General features: G+C 32.8%; 4 protein-coding genes across 7 annotated transcripts in view; 1 reads left to right on the top strand and 3 right to left on the bottom strand.

Moving 5' to 3' along the window:
- LOC101498790 (AAA-ATPase ASD, mitochondrial-like) overlaps window positions 1-2,000 on the top strand; it is a 2,773-nt gene extending 773 nt beyond the window's left edge. The window contains exon 2 of the mRNA XM_073370901.1: window positions 1-2,000. This exon is cut by the window's left edge and continues 4 nt beyond it. Coding sequence (XP_073227002.1) covers window positions 1-1,058 — 1,058 coding nt within the window. The 3' untranslated portion in view covers window positions 1,059-2,000.
- Window positions 2,001-2,279: 279 nt separating this feature from the next.
- Window positions 2,280-9,874, bottom strand: LOC101499113 (DDT domain-containing protein DDR4). 2 transcript variants are annotated; one of them, XM_004508742.4, is made up of 12 exons: window positions 9,349-9,874; window positions 9,135-9,245; window positions 7,306-7,392; window positions 7,169-7,206; window positions 7,006-7,087; window positions 6,398-6,504; window positions 6,117-6,282; window positions 5,197-5,289; window positions 4,923-5,046; window positions 3,796-3,838; window positions 3,482-3,667; window positions 2,280-3,401 (listed from the first exon to the last, which is right to left on the bottom strand). In XM_004508742.4, exons 1-12 carry the CDS (start codon window positions 9,706-9,708, stop codon window positions 2,636-2,638), a joined length of 2,163 nt encoding a protein of 720 aa, XP_004508799.1. In that variant the 5' UTR covers window positions 9,709-9,874; the 3' UTR covers window positions 2,280-2,635. The 2 variants fall into 2 exon arrangements, with proteins under 2 accessions (XP_004508799.1, XP_027192142.1); XM_027336341.2 differs by lacking the exon at window positions 9,349-9,874 and adding an exon at window positions 8,753-8,896 and having other exon boundaries at window positions 9,135-9,244.
- Window positions 9,875-13,318: 3,444 nt separating this feature from the next.
- Window positions 13,319-18,144, bottom strand: LOC101498215 (HIPL1 protein-like). Of its 3 annotated transcripts, none has more exons than XM_027336772.2 (7): window positions 18,126-18,144; window positions 17,542-17,699; window positions 15,876-16,679; window positions 15,434-15,650; window positions 14,900-15,078; window positions 14,248-14,489; window positions 13,319-13,870 (listed from the first exon to the last, which is right to left on the bottom strand). In XM_027336772.2, exons 2-7 carry the CDS (start codon window positions 17,593-17,595, stop codon window positions 13,471-13,473), a joined length of 1,896 nt encoding a protein of 631 aa, XP_027192573.1. In that variant the 5' UTR covers window positions 17,596-17,699; window positions 18,126-18,144; the 3' UTR covers window positions 13,319-13,470. The 3 variants fall into 3 exon arrangements, with proteins under 3 accessions (XP_027192573.1, XP_004508796.1, XP_027192574.1); XM_004508739.4 differs by lacking the exon at window positions 18,126-18,144 and adding an exon at window positions 17,785-18,094; XM_027336773.2 differs by lacking the exon at window positions 18,126-18,144 and adding an exon at window positions 17,785-18,093 and having other exon boundaries at window positions 17,542-17,647.
- Window positions 18,145-20,030: 1,886 nt separating this feature from the next.
- The window catches only part of LOC101497894 (protein EARLY FLOWERING 5), a 12,494-nt gene continuing 10,896 nt past the window's right edge, over window positions 20,031-21,628 (bottom strand). The window contains exon 9 of the mRNA XM_004508738.4: window positions 20,031-20,416. Within this exon, the coding sequence (XP_004508795.1) occupies window positions 20,198-20,416 (219 nt within the window). The 3' untranslated portion in view covers window positions 20,031-20,197. The remainder of the gene's footprint in view (window positions 20,417-21,628) is intronic.

Here is a 21,628-nt window from a genome sequence, read left to right as displayed (position 1 = left end):
GGAAAGAGATTCGGTTGAGGAATAGGCAGAGGAAGTTGTATACAAATAGTCCTGGTTATAAATGGCCTAGTTATAAACAAACTATGTGGAGTCACATTATGTTTGAACACCCTGCCACTTTCGATACAATGGCTATGGAGCCATTGAAAAAGAAGGAGATTATTGAAGATTTGGTTACTTTTAGTAAAAGTAAGGATTTTTATGGTAGGATAGGGAAAGCTTGGAAAAGGGGTTATTTACTTTTTGGCCCTCCAGGTACTGGTAAGTCAACAATGATTGCTGCAATGGCTAATTTGTTGGGTTATGATGTTTATGATTTGGAGCTTACTGCTGTGAAGGATAATACTGAGTTGAGGAAGCTTTTGATTGAGACAACTAGTAAGTCTATAATTGTTATTGAAGATATTGATTGTTCACTTGATCTTACAGGTCAAAGGAAGAAAAAGGGTGATTGTGGTAAGTTTTTGTCTGATGATGAGAATGAAAAAGTGAATTTTGATGTTGGAAGGAAAGAGGTGAAGGAAGAAGGAAGTGTTGGTGTTGGTGGTGTTAATAGCAAAGTGACACTTTCAGGGTTGTTGAATTTTATAGATGGTATATGGTCAGCTTGTGGAGGTGAGAGGTTGATTGTTTTCACAACTAATTATGTGGAGAAGCTGGATCCTGCACTTATTAGAAGGGGTAGAATGGACAAACATATTGAACTTTCTTATTGTAGTTTTAATGGTTTTAAAGTGCTTGCTAATAATTACTTGAGAGTTGAGAAACATTTGTTGTTTGAGACTATTGAGAGGCTAATTGGTGAAGTCAAGATTACACCAGCTGATGTAGCTGAGAGTCTTATGCCTAAGTCTCCAATGGATGATGCTGATAAGTGTCTTTTGAATTTGATTCAAGCACTTGAGGAAGCAAAAACTGAGAGACAGAATAGTACAAGTTCAATTAAGGAACAAGATGAGGAAGTGGAACACATTATTACTCCTATTAAAGAAAATGGTAATGGTAACTTTATTGATGAGAAAGAAAGTGATGAAGCAATTAAGCAAATTGAGAGATAGCAAATTTGTCATGATTTTGTGTGGAGGAAATTGTGGCCAATGTGAGGGACTTTTGTTATCATAGTAAGTAGTATCATGTGTTTTAGGATCTGAATTATCTGATTTCCTACTGCTTATGGGACTAATTTTGAACTTGATTGGTAACTAATTGTATGAGTAACTTCTTAATTTTTATCTTTCTTCTGAAAACAAGATAAGTGGTTACATAAAAAGTTTTACTATGCTAAGAAAGTCAGGGAACATAAAAGAAAGTTCTTTCTAGTCTTTATAGTATATAAGTGTACTAGATAATATGGCCGTGAGTGAGTGTTGCACTTGTGGATTAACACATTCGTACATTTTGTTTAAGAAAAGTGTTTTTTGCATACTCACTTTCATATTTATTTTTATTAACCATTCTATTTCAAAGAAAAAGTATCCACCTAATTTGGTATTCACATGAAAGATAAGTACGACATAATCAAATGTTGTGCTAATCAGAGATTGAACTTTAATTTTGTCTGAACGATTCCAGCTTAAATGAAGCATATTAACCACAAACGTCCAAATAGTTAGTTAAATAATCCTTTCATAGCCACTTTACAAAGTCTTTTACAGCATTTGCATAGGCAGTGTTCAATAATAAACTTGAGAGCTTTTGTAAAAATGATAAACCTTGAGAACTGTCAAAATTTAAAATGACGTTTAGAGTTGGTTGATTTTGAAACAAATTATTGTTAGATATATGAATCACCCATTGACACAGAAAGTACTCAAAAAGTGCTATCCACACTCTTTTTCTATTCGCACCCTTAGTTTTATTTGAAGAAGCCTATTGGAGGGATGATACCAGTTTGGAAGAAGAAAATCCCACACTAATGCCAATTTTGTACAAGTTTGTAATACATTTTGAAACAATACCAAATCAATTCATTTGGCATAGAGGATTCGATTTATTGGTAACTCAAGAATTTAATATATCACTATCATCTATCATTTCTATCTAATGTTGTGTTTCTAAGAGAAACTAACTTGATTTACTTAAAAAAGATCCTTAGTTTTCCCCAGTCAGTTTCATAACTATAAAAAGACCAGTTTTCAAACCGAACAAAGTATTAAAAAATAATAATGCTAACAGCACATTCTCTTTGGTTGGTTAAAATACACAAGTCCCATCAAATTTATGAGACCCACATGTTGTGCTCATGCATGCATGCTGATCATTCAGCATCAGAGTTCATGAAAGAAAACTTAATACAGGGTTTAATAATCTGAAAGCCACTTCTCTTTAGTTACAGTACCTGTTAAACAGTTATTGTACAACGATTGGATGGGTTAAATAAATAACCCATAACAATTTCTCATTCATTTTGGATGGGCTAAAAAAAAAATGACTACCTAATCTACATAACTTATCATGCATGCTGTTTCTGGTGGTAAATCATGCACCAAGGGCTGCTCAGATTATGCCATAGGAGGAGACCTGCTAATAACTTCCTCTGGGGCTTATAACAAAATTTATAACACTATTATCACACACACAGGCTTCCCTGATAGAAAACTACAATCCCTTCACTTATACAGAAGAGGAAGAAGCTTCAGTAGTCATTGTCTTCATCTTTCATTATTGTACTTGGACCATCATCAAAACCAGGGCTAGGGGCAAGCTCATTCAAATCAAGAAAACGTCTTTTTCCTGTGCCCTCAACTTCTTCGTGACCAGGTGGACTACTTGACTTTTCAGGAGGCTGGTTTTGTTCATTCTCTTCTACTGCATGGGAAGGAACACTAACAGGCTCATCAACTTTCATTTCCTGATCTTCATCTTCATTGCTATCTGAATCTTCACTTTCCATCATATATTCCCCATTCTCATTCTCACCGGGATCCGAGTGATCAGCCGATGCGTTAGACTTCTTGGGTTTGATAAACTCAGTTTCTGAATCCGACATCTCATATTGTCGGTAATCTATACGATTTCTAGTTGCCCTCTTACTGCGTCTTGGACTTGATTGCATCTCACCCACAGACCTGAGTTTCGTTTGCCTCCTAGTTCGGCCTGGCAATCGTTTGACTTTGCGGGGTTTGTCACTATCCTCACTCATGCTTATAGAATCTTCATCATCATCGTCTTCTTCTTCTTCTTCTTCATCTTCTACATTATCATCATCGCCCTGATATTCTTCATCTCCTTCAGAGCTACTAGAATGCTTCCTTCTCTGCTTGCGTTTCTTGAGATATTCTTCATCATATACAGCTTCTCCAACAATATCATCATCACTGTCAAAGTCTGCCTCATAATCAGACACTTCTTCAACAAACTCATTCTCTGAATACCGCTTAGGTTTCCTTCTTCGACGACCACTGATGTTAAAATGAAATTATTTGTCAAAATTTAGATAGATGACATCCAAACAGATTTTGAAGAAACAAAAATTACACACCTTCGGTCCAAAGTGTCGGTATTATCATATTCATCATCATCATCAGAGTCAAATGATTCTGGAGATGATATAGCAAAATTCTGATTTTGTTCAGCATGTGAAGGACCATGGTTACCATTAGTCAAAGCTTCAGGTTTTGCTACTGGTTCTCTCCTGGGCATAGGTTCTGGGGATGGCTGTTTCCGCCTGACAATTAAGGAAACAGATACATATGCCATGAGTACACAGTATCAAATGAATGAGTATGACTGACCCATCTCCCTCCCCCCCCACACACACACATAAAAACAGGGGAAAAGGGTATTAGCATATACTTGGTCACTTTAATTGCCTCATTGATGGACCGATCATAATCATCTGCAACAACAATAATGGCAAATGTTAAATAGTGTAAACAAACAGAGTGGATACTCTGAATGTAAGATAATTCCTATGCGACCAAAAATTAAAATAAAATGACTTTGATTTTATTCATTTCCAAAGCCTCACCGGTCACCACAAATCACCCCACAATAGAGAAAGCGGGCCAACTCATAAGTCTACAACCATTGTGACAATGAGGAGAGCCAGACAGCATAGGAAAAATTGTTTCCACAACTAAAATCAGTGACCACCATGTCATAGACTATCAAGCCAAGTCTTACCTTAAATTACCAAAAACCAAGCATATAAAACCTAAGATTTTATTTTTAAGAAAATCAACCATGTAGAAATTCAATTCGACATTTATCAGATCATGTAGGCATAACCAGAAAGTTTCAGTACAATTATCCCTTATAGCAGCACTAGCAGCCTCCTCAACCAAGAAGCATGATGTAGATATGGGTCAATAGATCCAGCCTAGGTGCTTCAAACAATAGAAGGTATACATGGACCCAAGAACAATTACAAAAGTACAACTTTTAGGTAGGAAATAGAGGAAACATGGACTCAAGATTATTATTTTATTATGTTATGATAATGCATTACAAAATAATGACTATGACCTGATGGCCCTATTATCTTAATAATGAGGCCAAGTATTGGAATAGCATTTCTAGAACAAGTCCAAGCCCACTAATAGAATAAAACTATTAATCTTAATTAAATAAGGAAAGAAACAGTAAATAACATGAAACGACTAAATTGATTCCACGGTTAGATAACTAATTGATTTCATAATAAATTTTAAAGATCATGTTAGAGATTCTAAAACATTTAAAGATATAATTAAGATATTATGAAAATTTTATAGACATTCTAATTATAACATTTTAAAAGAAGGACTGCAGACTAATACACAAGGGCTAGATAAAATGGTAAAACTCGTAAGAAGAACATGAGAGCAAAAGGGAAAACTCCAGTTGTCATATCAAAATTCAAATAATCATGCAATACAGATATCAACTACCAATACCATGAAAATGTTGGTTCAAGTTATACTCAAACTTTTTGCTCTTACCGAAAGTGTAGGTTACAGGTTTCCTGTCACGAAGTGAACGCCCAGAACCAAGGCCGTCAACAACCAAGTAATTATCAAGAAGAAGAGCTTCTCTGTGTTGCTTTTTCAGCAACCTCTCCTTTTTCTGTGCCAACGTAAATTGGTATGTTAAAAATGTAACTAAGATCCTTAAAGGAGCACAAATAAATATTATTTTCTTTTCTGAAAAATAGCAAACTTTTGAGTTCAATTCTTAGAATACCAATTCTAGTCAAATTTCTCAACCATGGAGTACCTTGTGAACTTTCTCAATTTCAGGAAGCATGTCTATCTTCAGCTTTTTCCCCACAGAAGCCTCTGTTCTGTTTTTACTTGAGAAAAGCTTCTCCTGTAAGCAGATGAAAGAATTGATTGAGTCATATATGACACAGCATCATGTATAGAAAAAAAATATGTTCACAGTAAAAGCAGTGGAAAGTATATTTTAACATAACTAAAAATGAAAAAAAAATAAAATAGGGTGAATCCAATCATCTGGATGTAAACAAATATCAACATTGTTAAAAGTTTTATGTATAAAGTAAAACAACATTGATCAAGAGCAGTCTAAATCAAACAATTGAACATGACAATTGCTTCCCCATTAAGCATCTGATCTCATTAAATAACTGTGACTACTAACTTTGACCTCTGTGGTTCACATTATTGATTAAGACTGCAATCTAAATCAACAAAGGTCGGGATGCAAATATTTATAATATTTTCTTGCAAGTAGTAATCTTCTACAGTAACTTTCTTTTTCGTTCAGAGTTAAGTATCATGAAACGTGCTAAACAAAAGCTGCAAAGATTTCTTGGGTTGTTGAAAGCAACCCATATCATTACTGTAAAAAAATTTCCAGCCTTTGTTAAGAACTGCTAAAACAAATAAGTATTAGGTATTTACAATTAAACTTTTTAAGTGATTCTTGATAGTCAACTTACCTCTTTAAATATTAGCTGGGATTTCTAATAATAAAATTAGGAGACATTTTGTGATTCCCAACAAAACAACAGTATTATGTATTTACCATTTAACTTTTTAAGTGATTCATTATCTGCCCCAACAATCTACACACCAACTCCAAGCAAGCCACCCAACAATTACTACATGTTTACTGTTCCATGGCAAGTCGTATTTAACAAGAACATATATCAACCAGCGAAAGCAACTTACAGAAACATCTTGAAATTCATCAAAATTGGTAGCAACTGCCTCCCACTGGTATGACGTATTAGAAAGAACCTGGGAACCCCTTGCTTTCCCTTTCTTCGTTTGAACCACTTCAGTTTTCCTTATTTCTCGATACAACCTATGACCAATATCGGGGTCATCTTCATACCTGCAATAATCAAACTCCAAATGAATAAAACTACAAGCAGACTTACATGTACAAAAATTTTCTAATATAAAATTCCAAATTTTGTCACAATGAAGGGAAAGCAAAAGTATATTACCAATAAGAAATTCCATGTGAATCACCTCCAATACGCTCTTTACGGAATGTTGAAAGTGGAATACTGTGTTTGATTGAGTTGTCAATATAATTTCGGATATCTTCTTGCTGCAAGATATTTACTCAAATTTGATCATTACATCAATAGAAAAGGGGATAACCAGTGTAAGGCCATGTTTTCTCTGCCAAAAGGGAATTGTGGATGCACCCAGTGGGTTTTAACAAAAAAAAAAGGATCCTTGGAGAATAAGAAGGGTAATCAGACAGAGAAGTCTCCGACCCAAGAAAAAGAAAATACGACACTAGCCACAAATATATGCAATGAAGAAACTGCTTTATGTGAAAGATATGAGGCATGAAAAATAAGCCAAAAAGAGCTGTTGTAACAGAAAAAAAAAACATAACAGAGAAAAAGAGAGATAATGTCATGCACAGAACATAAGGGAAATGGTTGCTTATTAATTCAGGGCATGGCATGACCGGATCAAGCATAATCATCCAATAATATTCAAGTTAACATAAGGGAAATGGTTGTCATCCTACCAAACCAAAGTTCACCCATTCAAGATAAAAAGACATAATATACAGATAAATCAACATTAATAGTACCTCAACACGAATGTCACATAATGCTTTTAAGATGATAACACGGATGGCTGGATCAAGTGATTTATATACTTCAATCTCCGCCCTATCAAGTTAAGCATAACCTGAGACTTGGGAAATGCATATATTAACATTATAGGATTTGAAATATTGCAGTAATATTTACCCATGTGAAGCAACAATTGGAAGATCCCCCTCAGCAACCTACATTTGAAATCCATCCTCATATAAGCTCTAGAAAACTTAAAATAAAATATATGAGACTATTAAATATAAGCACAAAAAATAAAAGTATCTTATTACCCAATGCCACCAATCTCTTAATTTTCTGCATAATACAGTTATCCAAGTATCACGTGTGAGTGCCATTCGTGTAATAGGAGGGATTGCCTGCCAAATAGTATAATAAATGTTAATATTAAACCGGTAGCAACTTTGTAAAACATAGAATGAGAAAGTACAATTTTCTAAGGGTAATATATATTAAGAGAGATCATTGCAGTAGAATCGTGGCTGAAACAACTACAGACACCTCTTACAAGATTTGAAAGTACCATAACTACAAACAAGCATCCTTGACTTTACCATACTCTATTTAAATATTTGCCACTCAACAACATATCAACCCCCTAACAAGAAACTAATGTTATTGATTGCTGATGGCGCAAGGCAAAAAATTCCCCATTTTAAGCCACCATTTCCGCCATGGCCACCATTCCTCACAACTTAGCCATAGAGGTTGGCAAAAAAACCTAAGAGACCAATGCAAGATAGCTGTAATTAGAATGTTCAAACTAAAAGTAAACTTATAAAAACCTAAGCTCGGTTATCATCAATGTGCTACATCTTCAAATTTTTCACTGTATACTTTCTCATGATATTTGAATCTTCTAGTGACAATGTTGATCCATGTCATAGAGATTCGACGAAGTTCTACATTGTCTGTCGACTACCTAACACAACCCTTTCCTTTTATCCAGCTTGGGACCAGCTATGAATAGCAAAGCTAACATAGGCAGGATTTGATACATAATTCAAGTAAAAAACCTTTCAGTAAAAATTTGATACAAAGAAGACTCTTGTTGCCAAAGTTCAAGAATTTTTTAATCTTAGCCTTTACTTTATGTAATGTAATCCACTAAAGGCAGCCCTTAACCTCTTATATAAACTGTCTATCCTAGTATACATTATCATCTTGCAAGATTAACTTTGGTTATATTGAGAGCCAAAGTCAACGTATGGATAAAAGCAGACTAAGCTTTAAAACTGGTTAAGATTGTTTAGAAAATTGTAACCATTTAATACAGACAACGTATCATTGTTATTCTTCTTTAAACAACAAGGAGTAAATATGGTTGCATTATACTCTTTGACGATGAATTAAGCCTTTAGGTCAGAATATCACAAACAAAGCAAGTCCCCAATTTAATGTTCGCTTGGATAAAAGGAACAGTGAAAGTTCATACATATCACTTTCAGCATATAAACACAAAGTTCATCATATCCTCACAATAAAAAACCTCCCAATCAAGTAACTTCTCTCTAACTACCAATCTCTGTGAAGTTGAGCATGCAATTCATTCACAAGCAAATATTTCCATTTAGAATATTGTATTTGTTAATCTTATTCTGAGATCATCAATCAGTCATGTAATCAGAATTCAGAAGTTAACCACCACATTGAATAAAGTTTTATCCCAAGTCCCAGCCGTTTAACCCACTCACGTCGAAAATTAAGACAAGTCATCACCTTTGTCATAAAGACATTCCCAAAACACATGGCTGCATTTATTCTTGGAACAAGAAAAGCCAAGAGCAATGCAAAATGTAAGTCTGATTCACTTCACTCTACCCTATTTCAATTTCAGCAACCTCCAATCCAATGAGCATATAACTACAAAAAAAAACCGACTTCACAGCTCTAAAATTTCTCTTAAAGTCAAGCACACTACTAAACCATCTGAAAAAAACTACAATTTTCAATTCAATGTGATATTTAGAAAGCGCGAAATCAGAAAAATACAAGACAAAAGGCAGTAAATAAACACAATCTACAAAGTGTAGGAGCAACATTCATAGCAGAAACATGAAATGCCATAAACTTGAAGAGTAAAAAAAGAAAAAGCACCAACCTTTAACAAAGGCATATGAATGTAAAACAAAGTGTCATTGGGGGTAAGAAGAGCAGTCTCAAACTCTTCGGCAGAGAATTCAAGAGAAATATTCAACAGAGGCCTAAATAGCTGCAACAACAACAAAAAACACCACAAAAACGCAAACTTTTCAAAACACAAAGAAACAAAAAAACGCAACCCAAAGACAAAAGATCACATCTATGAAGCTCACACGCAAGAAATTGAGTACGGAAGCTAACTCCCACATCGACCGAAGTTTCCACCGCGGCAACTGCGACTCCGACGGAGGTTCCACCAACGGCGTCACGATCTTACTGCATTGCGACGGAGGAGACTCCTCCCTCCGCTGCTGCTCCTTCTTAGGTTTCCTTTCGATTACCGGTTGCGAGGAATATAGACGAGAAGCGGCACGAATCGTGCACGCGCGTGAGGGACGGTTGCTTCTCGTGGTCGGAAGAGGAGCGGGTGCGGTTGTTTCCTCCTTGGGAAGCGGAGCGGGAATATCGGAATCGGGGTCCGGCGAAGGTGATGATCGGTGGGCAGGGAGAGAAGAGGGAGATCCGTGAGACATGATGGAGAGAAGAGAAAAGAGGGTTTAGGGTAAGTTATGGTGAGATAACATGTAGAGGATCACGGGGGTGTTAACATTGGATTGGAGAGAGAAATAAAAGAAAAGAAAAGAAAAGATTAGAAAGAAGAAGAGATGAAGATTGAGAAGGGAAGGACCAAAGGGTCCAAATCCAAACCCTCAAATACAAAGGGCAAAAAATAAACCCTATTAACTGTTTATGTCAACAAAAATAAAATTAAGAGAGAGAAACAAAAGGAGATTGTTCACAGAAATGAGACAGTACCACTACCTGAAATTTGGTTTCAGTTTCAACTTAGATTTCCCTTCACTAGGTTAATCTTTTCAATCTTCTATTTCTGTCTTCTTTCATTTTTTTTGCATATATATCTTTTTTTAAAGATTATTTTTGTCACCTTAATAATTGATTTTATATAATTCATTTTAATTATAAGTAAAATTAATAAAAATAATTTATATTTAAATTAGTTTATGTAAAAATAAATTAAATTAAAAATTGAATTTAAAAATTATGTTTAAGATCATTTTTATGATTAATTACTTTTAAATGTTAAATGAATTTTGTTTGAAAATAATCATCAATTCTATAACTTTAAAATCAATTTTTCTATAACTAAAATACACTTTTTCCTTTTGGGTTAAACCATTAATTGAGTTTATTTTGAGTTTCTCTTTATATTTTTTTTCATATATCAATAGTTGTTGCTATGCATTGATAGAAAAATTGATGATTGTTATGCTATGTTTTTTATACAAAGTAAATGTGTTATGTTTACTAGAATATGTTAGAACACGCTAACAATTAATTTGATGCGATGAACTTGATACACGATTGAATTACTTAATATATAATTGTAAATTTGATTTTGATCAACACATATAGAAAAATACTTATTGAGATAAGCTGATCTCTTAAATAAATCTTAATATCTCCAAAAATTTACATAATCAAGAAAGAGTTGGACAGTTATTTCCTTATACCTCCAAAAGTTATAAGTTATATCACTCCAACAAATTATTCATATTATAACATTGCTGTGTTTTTATCTAGTTCAAAAATATAATTTAGTCAATGTAGAAAGAAAAACAAAAGAAAGAAAAATTTTAATGAAGAATTTTATGATATCATTATCTTGATTTGTCATAAAACTTAAATAATTATTAGAATAAAAAATTAAAATTTAATTGAGAAAATAAAGCAAACTAAACTCCCATTTTGTCGAAAGGAAAGTGAATAAAAAAGAAACACTCATAAATAGAGTTAAACTTCTATATGGATATTTATGTAAGAAGTTAATGTAACACTTATGAATAGAGTTAATTCCGATTATTGATGTATTTAACATCATTTTAAATAGACACTTTTATTGTGAAGTGAAAATTTTGGATGGTTACATGGAAGTGTATATAGAATTAAGTGTATATAGAATCAAAAGAACTTTCTTTCTTTTGATTTGTAGGTGTTAAATAAAGAATTAAGTGTTTATTATATACTATTGATATTAAAAAAAGAATTAGAAATTATAAACGAGTGCCATGCATATACATGACCCTCTTACATAAGTCAAGTGTGGATGCTCTAAGCATGTACTAGGTGAGGGGTTATTCATTCCATTCCATTAGTAGATTCAAGATATAGTGATGTCAAAGACGAATTTTTATAAAAGATGTTTAAAATATATAATAGTATTTCAGTAAAATTGCTAAATATTTTTATCAAATATTATCTTTTAGACATTTTAAAATATAAAATTATTTATTAAATTTATATGATATTTATTTTTTAATTAATAATAAGGACAATTAATTTAATAATTATTAAAATAATATTAATTTTAAATAATACTTTATTAGTTTTAATTTTAAAAATATTTAAATATAAAATATTTTTATTAAACTTTTATTTAAGAATTTTTCATCAAGTAAAAATTTTATTTTATTTGGAATTCTAAGATTTTACCCATTTAGACCGGGCCTAACATGACATTAATAATTGGTGTGGGAGAGAGGGGCCTAAACAAAACTACAGTATTAGGTTTTCTTCTTCTCTGCAATATGTGGGGCATAACATCTCTTCTCATCTCATCATCATGCATATGGGCAAAGCTAGATTCTCTTATGTGATGTCTTGATCATTACTAGCACATAATTAAAGAACCATCATTGTAATACTGAAAAGACCCAAGTTAATTTTATTTCCATTTCACTGTACATTCTATTTTATCGTCCGAGTTAGTGTTAGCTACATGAATGTTTGTGCTTGGAAGATATAGATGGAGCATAAATTAAGGTTGTTTATGTCTCATCTTCGGAAACATGGATAGGGATGGGAAAAGAAAAACAACACCCACAAAAATTCGTAGATAATACTTTAAGGGATATGGAGGAGTAGTTTAACAAGAACATATACATAAAATAAATTGATATTTTAACTGTGTTAATTAATTAATACTGAGACAAATATAATTATATTTATACTCGTATATATTTATATCGGATACTAAATTAATAAAATTGATATGTTGTATTTGCATTGTTCCAAACTATATATTATTTTGTTAATTTAATAAATTAAGAAATACAGAGAGAATTTATGAATCACTTTATAAAAGTATCATTCATTAACAGTATCTATTAATGAGAAAGATAAATTACAAAATTAAAAAAATATAGAGTAATAAATAGTAAAATGTATGATGGAAAAATAATCATTAATGATTCATTAATATTATAAGACGACATTTTTTGTGTCGACAAAATAAGAATAACTATATATAATTGCAAGAAAATAATTGTATACATAATAATTTTTTTCATTTGAAAAATGATATTCATTCCATTATTTTTATCCAAGGTAGCAGATGAGTTTTATCTGAAACTATATATACCTATTGCCATCCTTAAACATGAATTTTAAAATTCCAAAATCCATTTAATTTATTGAGAAGCAATAGATAGGTGCATTATTTTTTATCAAAAAAAAAAAAAGTTTAAAACATTTAAATGTTTTAAATTCTCTAAAATATGGTTTCATTAATAATATATTTTCCTTTAGCCCCCTCCCTGCATCCTTGTTCTATGTGTGCCCTTCTTCACTCTATTGTCAATTCTTTAAAGTCCAACAACCTCACATGTCTCCCGTTTAACATAAATTGCCTCTACATGATTGAGATCAACAAAGTTCAATTTCAGAACCAATGTAAGGACTTTAAGGCCCAATTACTAGATATTTGGATTCACAGTGAGATTTACATAATTAATAGTGTTCTGGATATTGGGTTAGCTCAAATTTTTACACTAAAAACAAGGTTGGGGTGCAAACCTTGAGTTAGGCTGCATTTCCATATTAGGAAAGCAATGAGGGAATTCATAATCATTATGACTCAAAGTAACCTTATAATTTCATTGTTTTGCAACTTTTGAAATAAGTTTTAAATTTTCAATTTGTGTAGTCTTGATAGCATAATTTATGTTCTCAAAATAACCTCATGATGTATTTTAGAACACTGAAATGGAGAACATGTTGCTCACGGTAGTAGCATTTCATGCTATATTGAAGATTCTGTGCCAGATTGATATGACCAATTAGTAGTGTTTTAGAATCTCCATCCACTTATATGTTACTTAATCATTACACTTACACAAAATGAGATGCAAAAGAGTACAAAGCAAGAAAGAATGTGTGAATAAAATATTCTCTTATAGTTTCTATCAGTAATTAACAGTGATCATAATTAGCCTATACTACATCAAACACATCAAAAGAAACAACAAAAACGAAAGCTGCAGAAACAGATATCCATAGAAGTTACTCAAATGGCTTGCATGAGACGGAGAAGGAGAAGAAGAAGGACTAGGAGTTGTTGCCGCCTTTTCCTGTGAGCAAGTGTAACTGCATCGACTCGGAGGAACAACTCGGTAAACACCACTACTTGCAAGAATATAAATATCTTTGTTGTTGTCTTGCCCAAATGAAAAGATGTATCCTAGAGCTGGAAGGGAGCTACTAGGTACTGAGTCACATTGTATAGGAGAATCATGAGCACAACTGAATGGGATTTTGCTAGTACTGAAATTTCCACTATTCTCAGGGTCTTCAGTGGCAGCCCAAATTGCACCCGCGTAAAGATCGGCATACAGGTACCTGAAAAGAACCAAAGGGTTTTAAAAAAAGAGTTCCATAGACAATATCTAAGCCGCGACATCAAGGTTTTTGATGTCTATGTGACTGCAACTTGACTTTGATTAAAAACGCATTTAGTTACTATTCTCTGCAATATTGAGTATCGCGGCACAACTGCAACAGGTTTTACAACCAGTACTAGACATCTAGAGTGTGGTCCAAGTGATAGATTTTGGATAGATTCTGATATCATCTTAAAAAAATACAAATTCAATTTGTAAGGTGGAGGATGTCTTCCACTTATAAACATTTTTTCAGACTATATCTTATTTAATGTGGGACTCTCATAATATGAAAACTGGATGAAGGCCATAAATGAAAAGAAAAAGCTTGTATACCTTCCAAACATGCAAGGATCAGTCGTGGATCGATAAACATATCCCCCGGTAATCGATGCTGATCCTTCATTCTTGTTTATTTGAGAATGGGTGTATCCCAGTATGGGGGGAATTGGATTTATGGATTTAAGAGAGGTATTGCCTCCAGGTGACTCTGTAGGAGTGACTGGATAGGGTCCCTCATAAACACGCCACCCATAGTTTCCACCTTTTGTAATGAGATCAACCTCTTCATAAAGATCCTGCAAATTCATTATGTAACTAAAAACATTCCATTCCACTTTTTTCCTTGTAGATGTTTAGTCGTATAAGACTGTATACGTTTGTACTTATTAGTGAAAATTGATGACATTTTTCAAGCCAAATGAATCCTAAATTTTTATAAACTCTTCTAAAGTTTTGAAAAATAGAAAACAGTTTCTCTTGCATAACAGTTATACAACTTAGTTAATAATGAACAATATCATCGTTAATGAAACTCAGTGAATGATTAATGAGTTATCCAATTCCAATCATGGTGTACTCATTGATCAAACTTCATATGCCATTAACCCTTATTTTGAACGTCATTAACCAGCGGTGCAGGTTTCAAATTTTTCTAAGTGTACAAATATCATTTCTGAAATTTATTTAGAGATAAGCATTCACAAACCTGTCCAACATCTCCACAGAAAAAGTAGGAAGGTTTTTCTGCATCAAAACTGCATCTCCAAGGATTTCTTAATCCCAAGGCCCATATTTCAGGCTGAAGATCTTTATCTTCACTGAATGGATTATCCTTAGGAATGGAGTAGCTACCCCAAAGTCCAAGTTTACTAATCTCTGATGCACCTGAAGGTTCATGATAATAGATTTAATTGTCAAGAGTGAGGGATTATAAAATATTATCAGTACTCAATAAACTTTACAATGCTCATAAAAACAGAACAACCAAATTTCCATTCATCTATATGGCTAGCATTTAAGCTTTTTTTTTTTATATTTTAGATTGACAGATGTTAGTATTTTCTCCTGCACCAGAGTTTAAACCATGGTCCTTTAACTTGTCAAACTTCTTCAACTTTTAGTTCAACCGAGTTGAGCTACTCAATCTCAACATTTAATCAATTAAATGGTAGAATGTTTTATAAAAAAAAGTGCTCAAGCTACTAGTATAGAGTTACTACATTAGGGATATATTACTCACTTGGAATGTTGTCCACATCAAGCCTCATAACCTTTCCAAGCAATGATTTCTTATTTTGTGAAAAGTTGTATGGATCATCTGTACCTCCTCCATCTCCCATCATGAAGTATAAATACCCATCATTAGGTCCAAACAGTATCTGACCACCATGTTGAGATGTAAATGGGAGTCCCATGGTAAATATCCTTCTCACTTCTGATGGTTTAGCACTTTCAGCCTGCAAATTCAGGAATCATTAGCTAGTTCTATTCTATCCACTTAATTGAACTATTTTCAGAAATTATTAGTCCATCTGGAATGAAATATAATGAAAAATGGTAACTGAAAAGTTGACATTTCTAATCTTAATTTAAGACCAGACACATCAACTTTTCAGTTACCATTTTTTCAATATATTTCATTCCAAAGTAGTATTTCATATGTATAGGATAAAAATGTGTACCGACGATGGCTGAGATGCAGTGCCATTAGCAGTATATTCTGCAATAACAGTTTGATATTGACAAGGTTGAGCACCATTACTAGTACCTAGTTTTGATGGATCACAATTAACATTTGAATTACAAGAACATATACCATTGCATCCAGACCATTTATCTTTATTACAGTTAAACGAAGCGAAGAATCGACCGTTGTTTGCGAAATTTGGATGAAATGACATCCCCATCATTCCAAATTGTGTATCAAAATAAACTTGATCAGTCAGATCAACAAATGGACTTGATTCATCAAGCTCCAATTGTCCTCCCGATCCTTCTTCCGGTATACTCGCCAACCAAACTTTTCCCATTTGACTAGAGAAAAACGCGCGGTTCGATCCATCTGGATGAGCAACCATATTGAGATAAGATCCATTACCAATTTTCTCAAGGCACAAACCATGAGGAGGGTTAATTTGAGACTCATTGTTGTTTAATGCAACAGGTTTTCCCTCAAAGCATATTGATTCATTATTTGAGGCTCCACCAAATGCATTACAGAAATCTGTTTTGGACTGCCATAGTTCATTCAGTGTTGTTCCATTGGTATTAGATGGTAATTTTCCTCCTTGACCTTGTAAGGAAGGGGAAAATGGTGAGTTTATTATTGACGCAGTTTGACATGTGTCCCATACTTCAGAGCAGAAGTCTTGCAGTGATGCTTTTGACTGTGAAGAATTTGCTGGAATGGCAGAATTGCATAGCACAGGAACTGATCTGAGTGTGGATTGAACTGTAAATAGCTGCCCTGAAAAAGGATCACACCTCTAAAAACAAACAAAGTTAGCTAACTACATGCATGTTAAAAGTTAATCGTTGAATTGAAAATCAGTGGTTACTACTACTACTACTAGCAGGTTTTAAAAAAAAGTCTGCGACAGCCCTCTAAGTCGCAGCGTCAAGTTTTTTTTTTATTCACCACAACTGTAATTAAGGCTCCAACGATCACATTCAACTGAATTTCTCTGCAATGTTAAGGATCAAGGCCGTGATTGCAATTGCAGTTTAAAACCTTGGTTACTAATATAGGTTTCAATTTGACCACCAGATTGATTCTGCGGTGACAAAAATTAATTTGAATGAATTGATTTTGATTAAAAGTGAATTGAATGTAAAGTGATTTATGTTTAAATAAATTCATGTAAAAGTGAGTTGAATAATAAAATTGAGGCTAAAAATCATTTGTAGTGGCAAAAGTTCCAAATTCAAGCTTTAACTATAATCAATTCTACTCAAACATATCAAAATCAAGTCTACACCTCTAAAATCAATTTTGTTTATCCAAAAGTGAAACCAAACATACTGGTGTAAGTTTTAATTTCTCACACAAGAAACTTATAGATCAAAGTTGACGGTAATAGCGGTTGGTCAACCTATCATACCTTGTAATATGTTGTTGATTCAAGCAAAAAATAAATAGGGTTGGGTAGCTCAACTGGTTTGATCTAGGGGTTGAAGGTGAAAGGACTAAAGTTCAAACCCTGGTGAATAACTAACTAATATGCTAACATTTGCCTATAAGAAAAAAAATAACTACTTCATATATCATATAAAAACCATGAATGTTTTTTCTTGTTCTTTGGTTTCTCATCAAAATAAATAAAATTTTAGGGATAAACAAGACCTTACCGCACAAAGTATTGATTTCAAAAGTGAGGCACAGGCAGTATCAGATACATTCATGACTTGGAATTGCTTCTGTATTTGTGCATCTTGTATGGAGTTGCAACATGTACTTCCATTGTAAGAACAAAATTTGAGTGTGGTATTGAGAGAAAATGGTGCTCCTAGACCAAAAAAATAAAACACATATATATCTATAATGGAAAAAAGAGACAAGCGAATAAAACATTTTAAAAAAGATAAACATACTTGAATCAACACATAGAGGAAGTGAAGTTGAAGAATCCAAAAGAAGCAACAGAAATGAGCAACAAAACAAGAAACCAATGGAAAGAACAGTCTTCATTGGCCAAATCAGTTGAAAAAAATGAAATGAAAGACTACTGTGCTAAGAGACAAATAATCATCTATACTTCACTTTCACATAAATCTCATAAGATATGGTCAAATAACAGTTTCCAATTTTTGTAGTAGTCAATTTTAATGTCTCCCTCAAATTTCTAATTTTATCAGATCCTATTATAGTTACATAATGTCATTCAATTCAACCCAATGGATATGAGTGCTGTGCCCCACAGGCCTTAACTTACCTTCCCTAGTTGACTTTTTTAGTCCTAAAATGTTAGTAGTATAAGATAAGATGGCCAATGGTATGAGAAACTCAGCTTCTAGAAAACCAAGTGGGTATGGATGAATGGGGATACATGTGATGTTGGTTGGTTCAATTTTGAATTTTTTAGCTTTTTATTAATGCTGCGTCAGGGTTAGATACAATCAAATATTATTAAATTTATGTGTGTATTGATTGTAGTGTACTTTTAGCTGAGTTTCTAAATTGTAACCAAGCACTATAAAACAAGAAGAAAAGCATATTCGTGTTCATATTCATTTATACAATATGTGCAACGGATAGAATTCACTTGGGATTACCATAAAGTCAAAAGAATAATTAAATATATGTAAGTTGAAATTATAATTTGGAAGTGGAGTTCATTATTGGATTAAAAAATATTTTATAAAAAAATTATTGAGTAAAAAATTCACAGTTCATTTTCACATGTCATTCAGTCAAGAACATTATGGGGGTAGTGTTAGGTGCGGCCGTGTATTATTAGCGAATATTCGTCTGAGAGTGTGTTGGCAATGCTGGAAGTCAAAAATGTTTAGTCATTTTATTTTCTGAATTTAGAATGAATGAGCACTTTTCCAATGTTACTTTTGGATAGGGATGACAATCACTAGGTATGGCTAGCGTACTACTGTCCTCATACCCATGATTTAAAAAAATACTTGTATTTGTGTCAGTACTTTATTGAGTATTAATTTTAATATTCGTATCTTTACCATCTGAGAATCTAAGTGTACGTATTCATATTCATTATCCACGTTTTAACTAAAAAGATTGATAAATAAATTACATTGTTGTGATTAAATTTAAAAATTATCTAAATATTTTAAATTCAATGATAAAATATTATAAATTAAAATATTTTCTAACTCAAAATATTTCAAATGAATACTAGTTACAATACACATTCAAATATTCATAATAATACTTTATGAAATTGCAAGTTCTACAACAATATTATTCGAGATTTGTAACAACAATTGATAGAAAGTTGCAAGTATAATTATAAAGTTACGATTAATAAGATATAATTATAAAGTCGCAACTATTTACCTATTCATCATAATCAAATTCTTAAGAAGTTTACAAATATTTTTCTTTTAATTATATTGTAGTGGTTCAATTATATTAATAGATGTTAAAATATAAAATAAAACAATTAATTAAATTAAATATTAATATAATAAATAAATAAATAATATATTTATATAAGTGCAGGTGCGGGGTGGATATCCATTATGAGTTATTTTTGGTGGTACCCATTTAGTCTGCACCTAATTATCATCCCTACTTTTCAATAAACATGATGCCAATGCTTCAAAACTCAGTTTGGATAAACAATCTCTCTATCACTTGTCAGTTTATCAATATTATAAAAGCCGCAATCCAAACACTCCCCACACAACATGCTTTCATATTCTCCTTTTTTTTATTAACTATTTATTTTAGAATAAAAAGTTGTTTGATACGCCGATAAATAATCAAATTCCAAATTATTCTTCATCAGGCTTTCATCATTCTATGAATACACTTCTTAAAGATGTTAAAGCAATTGCAAATAAGACTTGATTATTTAAGCTGATTAACAAATACACTTCTTATTAAAAACTTTTCCAAAACCCCTTTTATGTCAATACCTTTTATTTTTAAAATTTTAATTAATGCCCTAAATAATTCTATCAGAAAACTCGTATCCTAAAAGTTATAAACCCAAACTTTTAAACCATAAACCCAAATCCTAAAACCAATAATTACATACAGTGGTAAACCATTAAAAGAGATCAGCCATTACAACCATTATCTAAAAGATAAGTTTTTTGAATAAAATGTCAATTATTATAAAACTAAGAGAATAACAGTGCACCAATTTAAACTAAAGAGAGAATATATTAATTAGAATCATAAGACTTTTCAAGGTCTTGATCATCAAGAAAATTTAAAAAACAAAAAAGAATGTGTTCTTTGAATGGTTCATTGAATAAAAACTACTGTGCACATCCTCGCCATTTTGTGACTCGACCCCTCACAATGATCTCAACCATCAAGGGCACCAAGGGCTTTCATGTCCTCTAAGAAAGCTGTGTATGAATCATCAATGCTCTGTGCTTTTGGAGCAGATGATGAGCTCACTGGCTCCGGTTTTACAATAGTTGGCGCTGGTGTCCTAGAGACTATCGTAGAAGTTGACACTGCCGGTTTCGGTTTTGTTTTAGTCATTGAAGTCTCCCTTCTCACCCGCACTGATGCAGGAACCTAGTATAAAAAACATGATCCAGACTCAATAAGAGAAATTACATATACAAAGAGATCAAAATACTAACAAGTGATGCCAGTTTAAGTTCTCTCGTGAACAATTTAGAACATCTGTTAACTTATTTAACTGATAAACATTACTCAGATAACATCGCATTAAAAATAGAGAATTCAAATTTTGATCATTTTTCTACATCAACCTTTCTCACCACATGAGCTTATACCCATGCAAAGGTGAAAGTCAATCAATTATATGGTTGCATTCCATCATCACGACAATCAAATTGTCATACTAATCTAATGTGCAATTGTAATCTCTATGGTTAAATGAGTTTTGTAACAACTAGTTTGTCCTAGCTTGTTTATTGTTCACTCATGCATGACATGAATAAATCTACATTATAAACTGCTAATACAAACCAGAACCAACAGATAAATAATGGAGCATTCAGCAGTAAACAATTGCCAATTTAATTTAAGGAAACGATTGGTATTATTGCTTGAATAAGGGGAATTGCAGATAAGATGAGACTCCTACTGCCTTAGAGCTAAGCTCCTACTGAGTGCTATTATAGAGCTAATCTCCTACGGAAAGCTATTGCTCTCGATCCATAACAAAATAACAGAATTCTCAAGAGCATCTTCCTATTCTGTACTCAGACTCTTCAAACCGTAACCCACAAAATCAAGTAACCACCCACCTCACTTTTCTTCTGACTGCCAGCTCAGCACCTCTCCTTATTTCTTCTAGAATGAACTTTCCAAATCATAGGTTATGTGATACATGATGAACAAAATGCTCCAGTGCTCTTTGGGGCCCAATAACTCCCCTTAGGCCCCTAACAACTGGCAAGTGCATAAGACATTGTTCAGTTGATCACTTGATCCACCTTTCTTTGCCATTAATAGAACACTTCTACTCGGCAAACAAAGCAATTACCTATGTAAACTTTTTGTGCCTGATAACATTTCCTGAGTTAAAAAGTAAGACTCAAAAATGTTACGTGCAGGAGCTACATTTCCCTAATATTTTGTGATTGTTTCGATAATTTTTAATGTTTCATGATTGATAATTATAAGCTTTGGAGCATAGGTAATGGTGAAGTACCCGCACCGAGTATGTACCCACTACCCAGTATTGATCCGCTTATGGTACTCGTAGGTACTCCCTTTTACATGATTATTCCATTGCCAATGAAATTTATATATATA

This window comes from Cicer arietinum, chromosome 7 (assembly GCF_000331145.2).
Source record: "Cicer arietinum cultivar CDC Frontier isolate Library 1 chromosome 7, Cicar.CDCFrontier_v2.0, whole genome shotgun sequence".
NCBI classification, from domain to species: domain Eukaryota; kingdom Viridiplantae; phylum Streptophyta; class Magnoliopsida; order Fabales; family Fabaceae; genus Cicer; species Cicer arietinum.
The sequence above is the reverse complement of the archived record's forward strand: the minus strand, read 5'-3'. Positions and strand labels throughout refer to the sequence as shown.

Excerpts from the sequence above, each read along its gene's own strand:
- LOC101498215 (XM_004508739.4), bottom strand. The coding sequence starts at position 17,881 with ATGAAGACTGTTCTTTCCATTGGTTTCTTGTTTTGTTGCTCATTTCTG. Across the intron at positions 15,079-15,433 it reads TGATGTGGACAACATTCCAA|GTGCATCAGAGATTAGTAAA; the intron begins GTGAGTAATATA and ends ATGAACCTTCAG. Across the intron at positions 14,490-14,899 it reads TCTGTGGAGATGTTGGACAG|GATCTTTATGAAGAGGTTGA; the intron begins GTTTGTGAATGC and ends ATGAATTTGCAG.
- LOC101499113 (XM_004508742.4), bottom strand. The coding sequence starts at position 9,708 with ATGTCTCACGGATCTCCCTCTTCTCTCCCTGCCCACCGATCATCACCT. Across the intron at positions 6,505-7,005 it reads TATGTGACATTCGTGTTGAG|CAAGAAGATATCCGAAATTA; the intron begins GTACTATTAATG and ends AATATCTTGCAG. Across the intron at positions 5,047-5,196 it reads AAATTGAGAAAGTTCACAAG|AAAAAGGAGAGGTTGCTGAA; the intron begins GTACTCCATGGT and ends ACGTTGGCACAG.